The 14,247-nt window shown below is 53.1% G+C and overlaps 5 protein-coding genes across 5 annotated transcripts; 4 read left to right on the top strand and 1 right to left on the bottom strand.

Annotated features, from left to right (window-relative positions):
- Positions 1-1,020: 1,020 nt before the first annotated feature.
- STEHIDRAFT_94871 (WD repeat-containing protein 61) lies at positions 1,021-2,888 on the bottom strand. The gene is made up of 7 exons (XM_007302647.1): positions 2,873-2,888; positions 2,784-2,820; positions 2,437-2,724; positions 2,164-2,318; positions 1,860-2,000; positions 1,535-1,698; positions 1,021-1,473 (listed from the first exon to the last, which is right to left on the bottom strand). The coding sequence occupies exons 1-7, from the start codon at positions 2,873-2,875 to the stop codon at positions 1,284-1,286; spliced, it is 978 nt and encodes a 325-aa protein (XP_007302709.1). The 5' UTR covers positions 2,876-2,888; the 3' UTR covers positions 1,021-1,283.
- A 274-nt stretch (positions 2,889-3,162) lies between these two features.
- On the top strand, positions 3,163-3,675 carry STEHIDRAFT_109840 (40S ribosomal protein S12; the record flags this gene model as incomplete). The annotated part of the gene is made up of 2 exons (XM_007302646.1): positions 3,163-3,267; positions 3,337-3,675. The coding sequence occupies 2 exons, from the start codon at positions 3,163-3,165 to the stop codon at positions 3,673-3,675; spliced, it is 444 nt and encodes a 147-aa protein (XP_007302708.1).
- A 934-nt stretch (positions 3,676-4,609) lies between these two features.
- On the top strand, positions 4,610-7,536 carry STEHIDRAFT_109839 (uncharacterized protein; the record flags this gene model as incomplete). Its single annotated transcript, XM_007302645.1, has 14 exons — positions 4,610-4,862; positions 4,929-5,007; positions 5,091-5,161; positions 5,234-5,708; positions 5,806-5,889; positions 5,970-5,998; positions 6,059-6,095; positions 6,156-6,264; positions 6,370-6,515; positions 6,619-6,776; positions 6,854-7,152; positions 7,256-7,285; positions 7,354-7,365; positions 7,471-7,536. 14 exons carry the CDS (start codon positions 4,610-4,612, stop codon positions 7,534-7,536), a joined length of 1,848 nt encoding a protein of 615 aa, XP_007302707.1.
- A 1,420-nt stretch (positions 7,537-8,956) lies between these two features.
- STEHIDRAFT_155355 (uncharacterized protein) lies at positions 8,957-10,514 on the top strand (the record flags this gene model as incomplete). Its single annotated transcript, XM_007302644.1, has 4 exons — positions 8,957-9,040; positions 9,105-9,167; positions 9,233-10,390; positions 10,458-10,514. The coding sequence occupies 4 exons, from the start codon at positions 8,957-8,959 to the stop codon at positions 10,512-10,514; spliced, it is 1,362 nt and encodes a 453-aa protein (XP_007302706.1).
- Positions 10,515-12,152: 1,638 nt separating this feature from the next.
- STEHIDRAFT_155354 (uncharacterized protein) lies at positions 12,153-13,723 on the top strand (the record flags this gene model as incomplete). Its single annotated transcript, XM_007302643.1, has 10 exons — positions 12,153-12,193; positions 12,271-12,305; positions 12,360-12,528; positions 12,589-12,620; positions 12,695-12,813; positions 12,870-12,970; positions 13,033-13,253; positions 13,312-13,427; positions 13,491-13,514; positions 13,583-13,723. 10 exons carry the CDS (start codon positions 12,153-12,155, stop codon positions 13,721-13,723), a joined length of 999 nt encoding a protein of 332 aa, XP_007302705.1.
- Between the last annotated feature and the right edge of the window lie 524 nt (positions 13,724-14,247).

Raw genomic sequence — 14,247 nt, 5'->3', positions numbered from 1 at the left:
GGTCGGTCAAACTTCCCATGCGTTAGAGAGGCAGGGCCAGAAGGTCTGCACGGACGTCCATCCTGACCGTGAGCTTTAGGAGCTGGAACAGGTTGCCGCTGAAACGAGCCAGGGCCGGAAGATAACTGCGGGGGATCCCGGACCGCTAAGTGGGAAGTGACACTGAGAGGAGGCGCTTGATCACGTAATGTTGACGCTTGTGGGTGCCAACTAAAACCTGGATCCAGTGACCCAACGGGCCCGGGCGGGGGAATTGCCGAGTGGAATGTTGGCTGGTCGTGACTTGTCGCGACCGAGGGGCCTGGAGAATAATTAGTTAGCAGTGAGGAAAACTGAGTGTGGTTCGCTGAGAGCGTGAACGTACGTGGTGGCACTGGTCCTTGAGGAGGATAATCTGCCGACGTCGTAGGCTGCCTCAAGAACTTGAACTTTGGGCGGATCCATCCGGGAGGATGGCTTGGTTCGTTTCGAGTGGGTGGTGGAGGAGCAGGTCGAGGACGAAAGGGAGGAGGACGATACGTAGCTTGAGCTTGAGCTTCAGGAGGATATTGTGGACGGTTCATAGTGCGCGAATTATAGCGGACGAGAGGACGAGGACAAGAATGAAGAGGATGGGGTTTGAGAACAGGAGCATACGAGCTGGCACAAAGACTGCAGAGCATTTCGACGCCCTTATATATGTTTTTCGAAACTTCCTCGAACGAATCAGAGTTCAGCTACCCTGGACACCAAGGTACGTGCGCTAGGATCGATATCGCGCAGGTGCTAGAATATCAAGAGCCTGCCCCATTTGGGCAGCCCTTTGTGCGTTGCTTGTTCAAGCCAGTTGGTCGGCCGTTGGGTTAACGACGAACTCCACTTCGTGCCGTACTAGTGGAAGGAACAAGCCGCGGCGAGAACATGAACAAAGACTTTCATGCGATCGATTTCACACCGAGCCTAAACTGGATAAAGTATATCTGCGGAGAACCGAGTGTGTGGCGCTAGATCTCAGAGGGCTCGTACAGCCAGTAGGATCCATGGAAAGGCACTAATAGAAGACGATGCGCGCACAGGAAGCCCAAGGACAATGTCGGGAATTCACGTACCCATACCGTAATTACACACAATGTCCGATCGCCTGATCGTGTCTTCGTGCCGTCCACCCATGCTTCCAAGAAAAAAAATCCCTCGACCTCCGACCACGACCTCGACCGCGATCTCGAACGACCCTCATTCCTCAGCGGTTTCTATGCACCGGGCGCCCCAAATCCCGAGACACGCCCACATATCCCACCGCAATCTCAACCCGCCCCAGCGCTCCTCCACCACCTCACTACCCCATCCTCCCCACCGCTAACGAACGCACCCGCAGAGCCATTCGCCGCAGGCTGCGGTCTCCACGAGACAGACCAGACCTGGTCGGTATCCTGGATAGTCGAGACGGCGGCGCGGGCGGCGAGGTCCCATACTTTGATGGTTTTGTCGGCGGAGCTGGAGTACGTACGCACGGTGAGTATTCGTGGATAGGAAATGTAGTAGATGTAGGACATACCCAGATAAAGCCAACCTCGAATCCGGCGAGATATCAGTGCTGAGGACCCAGCTGGAGTGACCAGAGAAGGAGGCTACGGCTCCTGAACCTGGTTTGCCGGAGGCGGAGGAGGTACGGACGTCGTGCAGGATGAGCCGTTTGTCTTCTGACGCTGACATCAGGAGCTGTTGATGGTGGGACGGGCAGAATGTTAGAATTTTGGACGACGATCGTGCGCAACAGCCTAACATGGGGTGCGGTGAGGTGGAGTGGCGTGACCGATAGGAGGACGGTAAAAACGTCTTTGGAAGGTGGACGGTGGAAGGCGGAAGTGGAAAGGACGTACCTGCGAGTCCGGCGACCAAGCGAGGGAGCGAACGGCCATTGCATGTGAGGTGTAGGTGACGGTTAGAGCCTGCGATGCAAGGTCGAAGATGTAGATTTGGCCCGATTCAGCGGCGAGCGCGACTCTGCTACCATCTGGACTCTACACAGGATCCCACCAGTGCCAGGAAGACAAGTCATAGATCAGTTTCGAGCGTATGCACAGGCGAACGGGATGGAGTAGGAGTTGTGAGTGGAGTGGCGGTATTTGTCGGGGAGCAGAACAAAGGTGACTGGAGCAGGAAAGAAAGGAAGACATGGCTCACATGACTACATCGCATGCCGAACTTACTCCTTCCGCTAGACAACGTAGCGAGTTTTTGACCGAAAGAGTCCGGAGTGGCGGAATGGATGGTGACGTTTCCTGAGCTGCCGGTGGAGGCATACGAAGCTCCTGTTGGGTTTAAGGACACGGACCATGCTACGAAGCGAGCGACTTGTCAGAATGGCGTTCGACATTGAATTTCCAGATACTATGTACAAGATATCATCTACGCTATCTCTCACCCCGGAACACAATCTCTGAATCCAACACTCACATGGCTCGGTCGCCTCGCCTCCAGTCCGCGCATAACTCTCCCACTTTCCCAGCACCTCCCCACTCTCCACGTCCCACAGCCCGGTCAGTCCCTCGATCGTGTTATATAATGCCCGTTTACCATCTGGAGAAGTGGAGAGCGAAACGATAGCGAGTGGATGGGGCGCGAGCGAGCGGAGGACTTGGCCAGAGGATGAGTCCCATCGTTTGACGGTTCCGTCAGCAGAGATGGAAATTGCGGTGTCGGATGTGGGTGTCCATTTTATTCCCCAGATGGCATCGGAGTGGGCTGGTGGTTGATAAGGGTGGGTGAGTGAACGGCGAAGGGTGTGTGGCGAAAGCGCGTACGTTCTTGACAATCGAGAGCGTGAAGGAACGCGAGACTCTATAATATATAGATGAAGCTATGCCCCGGTCAAACAATAACCAAGGCTTACCATTATGGACTACAACTACAACAACACAGACAAAGGATGGCAAGACGAAACGGGACTTCGAACCGATCGTTGAACGTTCATACGTACGGTGGCGGCCAACCCCGAAGGCGTGGGAACATTTGCTATATAACACTTCTCGCGCCGTGAACCTTATTTTTTCCACACCATCAACGAGAGCGGACGAAGACATCGCCTGTAGCCCCTAGCAAAATTATCCATATCAAAAACGTACGTCTCATCCGTCTGTTAACCACTAGATGGTGCTGACGACGAGCGTGATAAAATATAGGATGTCTGACGCAGGAGATGAGATCAATGTCGAGGAGGCGGCCCCCGAGGTCGAGGAATCCTCCACCGCCCCCAAGGGAAAACTCTCCGTTGAGGAGGCTCTTCAGGTGAGTGTCCTGCTCGTATTCGTACCGTTACTTCCTGCTGAAAAATGCTAATAATTTTCACCCAAACAGCAAGTCCTGAAGATTTCCCTCGTGCACGACGGTCTCGCTCGTGGCCTCCGCGAGTGCGCAAAGGCTTTGGACCGTCGCCAGGCCCACCTCTGCGTCCTCGTCGAGACCTGTACCGAGGCAGAGTACATCAAGCTTATCGAGGCTCTCTGCGCTACCCACAAAATCCCCCTCATCAAGGTCGGAGACGCGAAGATCCTCGGGACCTGGGCCGGACTTTGCAAGATCGACAGGGAGGGCAACCCGCGTAAGATCGTTGGGTGCTCGTGTGTCGTCGTTAAGGAGTACGGCACGGAGACGGAGGGGAGGCACGTTCTTGAGGACTACTTCAAGAGCCGTTGAGCTGTGGACGTTTGGTGAGTTCTGATTTCCTTTGTCTTTTTTCTTTCTTTTTTTTGTGTTCGTGGGAGATGCAGAGGGTGCTACGCGATGACAGAACAGACTCCCTCAACCGAGACTTTACTGTCCTTGAGGATTCACGTCTATCCGGAATCATTATTATTGTCTGATCACCCTCTCTTCATCCTCCGTCATGCGTCCGTCCTTCTGATCGAGCATCGTGCTGATCTTTCGATATTTGCTATTCAGATTACGGTTCACTCTCACAGCGGAGAAGCATGTATCCTTGTCGGTCATTCACACCTCTAATGCCAGATGTATCCATGCTTGAGCTTCCATGACACTCGTTCTCTGTGTGCCTGCACGATTTAAGAAGAGGGTGAGATGTGCCACCAACATGCAAACGATCGGTCACCCTTTTGCTTCTAGTTCCTCCGCTAATTTAGCACCGTCTGCTCCGAACATGCACCGACGTGTCTTTGTTCGGACGGGCGTACGATTTTTGGACACTGCCTCGTGTCTTCGTCCCTTGTCTGAATATTTAGGTCGTATACGTACGTTCATGAGAAAGTCATCCTCTACCCTTCAAGTAAGAATAAAAGTGGAATCGACACTGGCAGCACACTTCAGACCGTGTTTGACGTGAACATCGCTAAAGCAGACAAAGTCGCGCGAGGAACGTGATTATTGCTGGGATATGACATCGGGCTATCGGGATCTGAGTGCGGAGACGAAATTACCCCAGAGGCGTGGCTTTCACCGGCCAGGGGAAAGCGTTACCCCACAGTTTCGCTTTCTTTCCTTTGCTCCTTCATCCGTAAATCATACCCTACATACCCTTCGTACCTCAATAGCCTCAGTCTCTCCCATTGCCTTACGAGTTACGACTAAAAAATTCAAAAACGTCTCCGCCGTCGTATCAAGAAACGAAGAAATCATGGACTCAAAACCCCCACCAGCGCCACTCCCATCCTCAGGTGGTCCAGGCCCACCACTCAACCGCACAAAATCGTACCTCCAATTTCGACCGAGACGGGCAATAGCATCGTTCGAGAATTTGGTGGTATTGGCGAATTATGAGGAGAGGCTGAAGGAGGCGAGGAAGATGGTGTGGAGGGATAGAGGGGAGCCGGCCGTGGAGGTGGGCGATTTGTGGGAGTGTTTGGAACATGGGACGAGAGGCGGATTGAGTGCGTTTTCATTTCTCTTGAGTGTTCGTTTTTTGTGGAGGTTTGTTGATGGGTATGTACAAGTAGGAGCGGCCACGTTGGCGTTTGCGATACGGTCGGGGATCAACTTTTTTATTCTTATGGCTAGGATCAAGAACTTTCCGAGGTATGTCCTTGGTTGATCGGTTCTCTCATCACTCTCGTCACCTTCGCGCTCATTTCTCCACGTCCTATATTTCGTTGTCATAGAAAGCACCGAATAAGTTACATCCAACATGCCCTCTTCGGACCAGATTCGTTCAGAGCGGCTGCTATGCTTGGTAGGCTCTCTCGTTGTTTTATCACGAATCCTCTTGAGTTCAAGAGATGCTGAGACATGTTGTGATGTATAGGCAGTTTCGTGACATTGTATAAATTTCTACTGAACGCCTTCCCCATCCTCTTCCCTCCAAACCTTCCCCTCTCCGCTCAACTCTCCCGTCTCGCCTCGCTGGACTTCACGTCTATCCGTTCTCCCTCCTACCTAACCTCCCTCTCATACCCACCCACACCCACCTCCAACCTCAGACCCAACTCACTACCATCCTCCGCCCTCGACGACGATGATGATGAAGACGACGAAACGCCCAGCCCCTCCTCTTCCCTGCTCACGATCGACAGCCAACGAATGAGAACAGGCGGTACACTTCTAGCGCACAGAAGAGCAAGGCTGAGCACGACGGCGCAGATGCGCCAGGTTTGGGTGCGGAAGAAGACGAGGAGGTGGCATGCGGTCGTCGCTGGTGCGATTGCGGGAGGGTTGGCGATTTTGTTTGAGAGGAGTAAGGGTGGACGGAGGACGGTTATTGCGCAGCAGTTGTTTGTTAGGTTTGTCCTTTCCTCTTTTTGTCTTCCGTCCAGCTTATGGAAGAGCACGGCGGAGATGGTGGTACTGACGCGATTGATGATCGTTTTTGTGGTTTAGAGGGCTGCAAGGATCATATAACGCGTTCTCGACGAAGCATAATTTTAGTATTCCGTATGGGGATGTTATCGTGTTTTCGCTCTGGTATGTAACTTCCAACTCTGACTTCCCTCAAGTCTTCTGTTACGATCGGAAGGCTGATATTTTTTGGGCTCTTTTGACAGCTGTGGACAGATCCTCTATGGCTTCCTGCGTACGTATACGCCGTCCCATCCATAAAAGACTGATCCTCAATTACTATTGCTTTGCATAGTTCGGCCAGATACACTTCCTAGATCATATGTGACCTGGTACGCACCGTTCGGTCTCGCTTGGGTGGCACATGCACTGACCGAGAGATCTCACTCCAGGATCAACCAGGCCGGAAAGATCCCCGCAGAAGGCGTCAGCATGAACCGTGACCTAGTCAGAGACGGATTCTTCAAGCTCGAAGATCTCGAGAGGGTCCTCGAGCGAAACGTACGCTCTCTTCACTTCTCAGAACCCCTACTTTCAATCACCTTTCCTCTTCCCCATATTCTTTTTCTGGCTTCTGAGCGAGTACTGACCGGCTGCACGTAACAGGAAATCCTCCCCTCGAACTCGACCGAGCTCGTCGCTCGTCTTACAGCTGCCACGGCCTTTGAGCCACCTATATGGGGGACGCGGTATGGGCCGTGTGCGGCGGTGCATCCTGCTGTGGAGTCGTGCTTGGCGGTTCCGGTGGATAGGTTTATTTCTGTGTTTAGGTGGGGTTTTGGGTTTTTTCTTCTACCGTCAATTTGACCGGAGCTCGAAGCGGAATCATTGACGACCGTTGACGTTATTCTGTAGGTGGATGCTGCCGATTTACGGTGCGCTGCACTTTATACCGATGATGCTATTCAAGAGGAAAGCGTTTGCCCAAGAGCCGGTCAAAATGCTGGGGAGAGCAGGATGGGGAACGATGAGGAGTGCGGCGTTCTTGGGGACGTTCGTCGTGATCTATCAATGTAGGTTTCCATTTCTTCGTAGCATTGCCTCAAAAGTAGCAGTACTAAATCTAAATCGCTCTCGTTGTTCTCTGCAGCTTTCTTCTGCTTCAAGCATAACCTCTACGACCTCCTCCTGCGTCTCCGCACCCGCTCCCCGTCAGGATCATCAGGATCATTCAAACCGCCCCTCTGGCTCGTCAACCTCCTCATCTCAAAACAGTCCTTCTGGCTCGGCGGACTCCTCTCGGGCCTAAGTCTATTCGTCGAAGCGAAGAGAAGGAGAGGAGAGCTGGCTATGTACGTGCTTCCGAAGGGTTTGGAGAGCGCGTGGGTCATGGCGAGGGGGAAGGGGCTGGTGCCCAGAAGCGGGAGAGGGGAAGTTGGGGAGGCGGTGGTGAGTTGATTTCCCTCATTTCTCCCTACATTCTTCTTTGGTCTAGTCTTGCACTGGTGTGATGACGGATCGAGACTAATGGGCCCTTCTTCTTTTGGTGCAGCTGACGGCCATTGGAATGGGGATGGTTATGGTACGCTTTTTCATTTCGTTTCTGCGCGCAGCAGTGCACTGACCTTCTGTACTTCTCCGTGTCGACAGAGCACATACCAGGTGTGCACCCCTCCATTTACCCTCTTCTTCGTCCTTTGGGGGGCTCTTCTCTTCAGTGAAACGTCGGAGCTTACAATCTAACCCGTTTGTCATCTCCATCCGTAGCATGACCCACAGCACCTCTCAGGCCTCGTTAGGCGGATATTGTACCAGTTTATCGGACCGAACTGAGCTCGCTCATCTCTCTGACCATTATTTTTATGGATTTAATTCGCACTGTGGCCCTGGGAAGCCTAATAATCAGAGTCCTGGTATGAGCATGCGGGTAGGTGTAGGCTTTCGCTCGGAGGTGATTGAGACACTCCTGTTGAGAGGAAAGTGCACAATGACGAATCTTTCTTGGAATTTACGGTTCGACGTTTCCGAGGGTGCTGTACGAACTGTGGCGCACGCCACTGTGACATTGCCGAATACTTTCTCGATGGCGATGCTGCTGCGAGTCCCGACCAAAGACACTGGCCGGTACCCACCCAGTTCGATGTGACTACCCTTGGAGCATTCCCGACACATTATTCCGCTATCCTGTACGGCGTGCGCGCCACCCGCAGCAGAACCTCGACGATCCGGGGACCATGACGCTTCGATTTGTGTTTTTCTTTTCGCGGCCATTTCTTGTTGCGTCAAGAGGACCTCTTCTCTCGTTGAAAGAGTTTACTGCGCTTGGTATGTGTGTTCATGCATATGTCGCGAAGGGGATTCGGGTATAAGGCTAATGTGTAGGGGCATATTGGAAGGAGGTCGTTTCGTGCCACAGGGGTCATTCATGCCCCGCAATACCCCACAACCCCAGCACGCGTAAAATAAAGACCTGCTGTAGAACAGATGGATCGCCTTCCGGTAACATCCGGTGCTGGTGATGAGACGCGTTGTTGCCATTTGTGGGCTTCCGTCCAACCGTCGATCATGGAACTGCGTCGAACCACCCGTTCTTCAAGCTTCATCCCCAGACCGAGCGCTATTATGACGAGCGGAGCATATTCTTCAACCTCCCCACTTTTTTGGCTGTCGTGATTTTGCTTCGAATGCGCTCGAGGGCGCTGCTGCGGTGCGCAGAGCTCGTCGTTTCGCTTGTGACGGGTGAACACCGACTTCTCACCCTGTTTGGAGTTCATGTGTCGTTGAAGACTCCCTGAAGACTGCTGGAGTGCGGCGTCCTTGCCTGTAAATCCTGACGACAAAGGCGGCTTCGAGCGTAATAAGCGAATATCTGTATTATTCTTGTGGACTACGCTTTGCTGCGCATTGTCCATCGTGCCATCGTTTTGCGGCCTCCGTCCGGTTTTGGAGCGTTGGTTCAGTTTAACACTCGTTTGAGGGCTGTTCTTGAAGTCATGCAATAACGAGTGGCACTGGTGTTCCGTGGCTGCTACGTACTCGTCTTGTTCGCAACTCTGGGGTTACGTACTCGGACGAACGAAGGTATATAAGACCTCTCGATTCTGCTGGTGAGGTCTCCCAACAAACAACTGCTCTAGTGTCATCACAACAGCTTTGCTTCTTCCTCTCGAACAACAATCGGGACCATTTTACTCTTACATCCCCAATACCCACACACCGTCTCTACCTCGCTCTCGTCTACCAGCTTTTAATCATGAAGTTCACTCGTCTCTCCAACTTTGTCGCGCTCGTCGTGATCGCGTCTCACGTTGCCGCTCTTCCCATGGAGAACGGAGCTGTGAGTTCTCTTCCTGATCTCTATACGAGTGTAACGTTATTCTGACCATCCGTGCGCCATATAGGTCGCTCGTGACTCCGATGTCGCTGCCCCTGCTCCCAGTGGCTCTGGCTTCCCAGATGGCGCTGTAAGTCCTCTTCGAGTCCTCACCCTGTGATTCCTAACTCACGATCACCTTTCTATAATTTCCAGGCGATTTCGTCCGCTGTCGCCGCCGCTGCCTCGTCCGTTCCTCCTCCCCCGAACGGCGGCGACGTTCCTTCTGGCCCTCCGCCCGCCGCAGCGCCGCCCTCCCGTCGCCAGGCCGGTCCGCCGCCTCCCGCTGGCTCGCCTCAGCCTCCTCCGCCTGCGGGAGGACCGGGCCCTCAGCGCCGTCAGGGTGGCCCTCCGCCGCCGCCGTCTGGCACCGGTCTCCCTCCATCGGGTTCCCCGCCTAACGGCAACCAGCGTCGCCAGAACGGCACTTCTCCCCCTCCTCCTCCTCCCCCCGGAGGTCCCGGTCCTCAGCCCCGTGACGATGGCCCTCACTCGGACGCCCCTCCTCCCCCTCCTCCAGCGGGTGGCCCGGCTCCTGTGAATCAACCTCGCCAGGACGCTACTCCCCCGCCCCCGCCTCCGCCTGCTACTGGACTTCCTCCCTCCGGAGGTCCCGGGCCTCAGCGCCGTGACGATGGTCCTCACCCGGATGCTCCCCAGCCCACTCCTTCGGGACCAACTCCCCCTCCTCACGGCAACCAGCGTCGCCAGGGCGGTTCTCCTCCTCCCCCTCCCCCGCCTGCCGGTACTGGACTTCCTCCTTCCGGAGGTCCTGGTCCTCAGCGCCGTGACGATGGCCCTCACTCGGATGTTCCCCCGCCTCCTCCCTCGGGCCCAGCTCCTCCTGTCGGTAACCAGCCTCGCCAGAACGGTACTCCTCCCCCTCCTCCTCCCCCTCCCGGCGGAGGTCCTGGCCCTCAGCGTCGTGACGATGGTCCTCATTCAGGTGCTCCGCCGCCCCCTCCCTCGGAGAGCCCGGTTCGTCCTCCCGGCAACCAGCGTCGCCAGGGTGGTACTCCCCCTCCCCCTCCCCCGCCTGCCGGGACTGGTCTCCCTCCCTCTGGAGGCCCTGGCCCTCAGCGCCGCGACGACGGTCCTCACCCGGATGCTCCCCAGCCCCCTCCCTCGGGACCGACTCCTCCTCACGGCAACCAGCGTCGTCAGGGCGGTTCTCCCCCTCCCCCTCCCCCGCCTGCCGGAACTGGCCTCCCTCCCTCCGGAGGTCCTGGCCCTCAGCGCCGCGATGATGGCCCCCACCCGGTCAGTGGCACTCCTCCCCCGCCTCCTCAGCAGCCCCCCTTCGGCGATGAGTCGGTGAGTTATCCTTTCGTTTCTATGAGATGCGACGACGGGACTGACTGGGCTGAAATTACAGAACTAGATCTCCGCTCAAGTTCGTGAGGTGCTCTCCGCGATTTACGAGGGCTTGAGACTCTGAACGTCCTACCGTGACTATGTGATCGATTAGCTTCATGGACTTTATCCTAATGATCCTCTCCCCCTTGCTTTCCCGAACATACCATTCCGCTCATTTCCTCGAACATTACTCGTACATATTCATATTCATCGGACTTCTTTATAGCCGTAGTACCTCTCGATTCTGTGCATGGCTACTGATACGACTCTTATGTTTCTACTTACCGATGAATCGTTGATACTCTGCTCGCGTTTAGTCCCATGTAGTCGTTCGTTGCCGCTACTTCATCCTGATGCTTCAATGCAATATTATACCGTTTTCGCTTGACATCGCTCTGTTCGAGCTCCGGATCGAAATCTCTGAGTTCGTGACTTTGGTCTTCGAATTCATTCTCGAGAATCACTTCCAACTGGATTGAGACTGCCTTTTCTTCCTACTGAAAGGATCTACCTAGTTGATCATGCCTTGAGTCATTCTTGGAGCTCAAGTGTGGCACGCTCGCCACACCGGGTGTTGCCGAAGACTGCAAGTTCGTTGAACGACCGGTGGAAAAACCCGGAGTGCCCTTGTGAACGACGCTAACTCGAATTGCGACAATTTCCAGCTACTCCGTCGCTCATCGATACCACTACCCCTTGACATACACTCTAGACACGTTTCAGCTCCTTATGCCGAAGGCCACGGTTGGTTCGACTTCTCGGAATGTTGACGAGTGGCGAGATGCGGAAAGTTGGCGGAAAGTCAAACCAGGAACTCTCCGCCCGGGTGAAGTGCATATCTTTCTTGCGCGGTGGCTAACGTGAAGCATCGAAGTGCTGAAAAACCTGTGTCCACATCTTCATTCTGCGGAATGCCGACGATACTCGTCAATTTGTTCCCTTTGTTCCGGTGATGACAAAACTCCATCTCTTTGTTATCTCTTTGGGCCAAAATTCTACAATCATTCAATGACGGGAATCTTACGTCTTGTTCCCAGGGTTTTGTTTTCATTGGTACGCCTGACTTCATTCCCTATGTGCATGAATGAGTGACCCCTTCGTCATCGTAAGTTTTGTCGTTATCTTTGACCACGCCCTCTATAACTTCGAGACAGCCCCTGGGACCCCTTGTCGGAGTTTCTCTCTCTCTTGTTGATGGTGTGTTTTGGGATCCCGCCCAGGCATGGTGGTGGAGCCGTAGTCCACTATAATTTGGACCAGTGAGACTTCAGCGCAGTCAGCTGCCGCGGTCGGTCATGGTGTTACAAAACCTGGCCAATCCTGGCCAATCGCACCCGCGCGTGGATTCAGTCCGCGGACTTATTAGTTGCTCGGATGCCCACACAAAATACATCAGATCGCAACAAGAATATGGCCAACGAGATATTATCTTCTCGTCACACAATGCTTGAAAGTAGGCTGTTGTGTTACAGTGCGTGGGTCTATATTTCATAGATGGCCACCGGCAAAGTCGGTGTTGTGGGTTCATGTAGTGGCGGAGGCCTCAGCGTGAAACCATTCATGAGCGTCGTCAGCCAAAGAGTTCGGAATTCAAGTATGTGGTAAGTGTCATTGACCATGGCAAAGATTGAGCGGTCCGATTGGCCTGCCTATGCTGAACAATATAAAGACAGGTCATAAGATGGAGATTTGCATAACACATTGCACCGCAGCACCTGCTATGGTATTCGCTCCTGAAGATATCTTTGCTATACAACTACGGTATGTCTCAGCTCTGTAGTTTATTCCCATTTTCCATCGGATATGGTGCTTGGTACTGACAGGCTACGATTTTATAGGATGGTCAGCAACAGCGCTGTTGTGTCCGCAGCCGGTTCGGCTCCCTTTCTCCACCGTCCTGCCGTGCTAAACTGACCTTCGACTGCAGCCCTTTGGCTAGGCGACTATATTGCAACATTGCCTGAAGAAATATATGTTATATGGTTACACAGACCGACGTTCCGCTCTGCTGTCTTCCTCCTAAACCGATACTCCATTCTTCTGCATATGGTACTTTGTGGTTTCTTCACATTCTCTGCGAACGGGACAGACCAAACGTACGTTCCATCGCCTGTCCAATTCTGAACTTCTGACTGATATGAACGTTTGGGACTCAGGTGTCAAGGCATTGGATATCCAATGCAATTCAGTATGGTAATCGGAATGTGCGCATCATGCAGTAAGAACAACTCCTTTGCTTATTACTCGCTTCCCTCATTCAAGTTTTGTTCAATTGCGAAGCCCTCATGGCGCTCAGAGTATATGCTCTGTACAATCGCAATAGAGTGGTTGGGTTGACGTCGATCGCTTTTATCGTCTTACGCACGGCCCTTGCATTATATGTTCGTGGGTTTTTCCCACTCTTCCGATCGAATGTTACTGATTTGCTTGTTTTTAGATCGATTTCATCCTGCAAGTCCCTGCTGGCACTATTGGCACAAACTTGGAGTCACTCTCAAGATGCCAACTTGTGTCGCCTGATCCTACTTCACTTGCCATGTAAGCCATTTTGATACACATGCCGCTAAAGTCCTTGCCTGATTCTTTCTCACAATCTCTAGATGTGAGTTCTCAGCTTATTGGACTCGTCAATTGTATTCACAGCCAAGTATGATCCTACCTGTCTCCTTCTTAGATCGCCAGTTCATCAACTCTGCGCTGAGTTTCTTTTATGACCTTTTTGTGATCGTTCTGACACTGAGGAAGAGCTACTCGCACGTTTTGGACATGCGTCGGTTTGGTTTGGGCCAGCATAGTGTAGCGCAAGTTCTTCTTCGTGACGGTAAGTCCCTTGATATTCCACTTTCTTATTTTCTCGCTAATCGAACTTATGTCGCCAGGCATCTTCTACTTCGCGTCAGTGTCTGGGTCTTGGATGTTCGGAACACTTTTTGAAAACGGTTTGTACCTCAGAATCATGTTAGTTATGTCGTGTGTCATGGCGTTGATGGGAATGGTATGCATTCCTTTCTGTATGCGGGTAGTTTTACCTGAAACTGAACTTCAATGGTCTCGCCAGTTGTCCTTCTTTATCGGTGGAAAGGTGCGTCTCCTCGACCGGTTGCATATCGACACAATGCTCATTCAGTCAATTGGTGATTTCGTCGACAGCTGGATCCTGAGAGATCGCCCTTCTTTGATATCATTGCACCTTTCTGGATTATGTGGGTTGTCCTTCCACTAAATAAGCTAGTCTCCGCTGATCACCATCTGTGCTATCGGGCTTCGGGAGCAGCGTACCGAACCTCCTGATGAATCGGTTGGTACTTAACTTACGGACCTGCTCCTGCTCCCTCCCTCTAGGTCATACCTCACCCAGCACAGAAACCCTTCCGGAGCTGCGTACTCGGGACGTTCGGTGAAACAGCAGCTTAGGCCATATTCAAAGGTCGAAAGGCGGAGACTTAGAACAGGAGGTGTGGTGACCGAATAGAGGCTGCTGAGACGAATTGGAACGCATTTGCAAGACGGGTAGTTCTATTACAGGGGGTAGGATGAGAAGCTGTATGATAGAAGTGTGCTAAATGATAAATCAACTATGTCTAAAGGTGTCCCCAAGCAGCTGCCAGACGGCTCATCCATAAACTTCTGAGCTACAAGTTATCCTCAAGCATAATTGTAAGGGGCGGCTAGGGATACGGTGTGGCACTCAACATGAGTGGGCCACATCTATCCTAAGCGCCACTTCCGCGTTGCTGCATCCGGGCGATCGATCTTATCTTATCACGCGCGCTTGTTTGCTCCTGGCAAACAAGCCAGATCTCGTATATATATTC

The sequence above is a fragment of the Stereum hirsutum genome, assembly GCF_000264905.1.
Source record: "Stereum hirsutum FP-91666 SS1 unplaced genomic scaffold STEHIscaffold_5, whole genome shotgun sequence".
Lineage (NCBI taxonomy): Eukaryota > Fungi > Basidiomycota > Agaricomycetes > Russulales > Stereaceae > Stereum > Stereum hirsutum.
This window is presented reverse-complemented; position numbering and strand designations above follow the sequence as displayed.

Coding starts and splice junctions, on each gene's coding strand:
- STEHIDRAFT_94871 (XM_007302647.1), bottom strand. Junction 2,725..2,783: donor CGCTCTCGATTGTCAAGAAC/GTACGCGCTTTC, acceptor ATCAACCACCAG/CCCACTCCGATGCCATCTGG. Junction 2,319..2,436: donor AGGCGAGGCGACCGAGCCAT/GTGAGTGTTGGA, acceptor CTCGCTTCGTAG/CATGGTCCGTGTCCTTAAAC.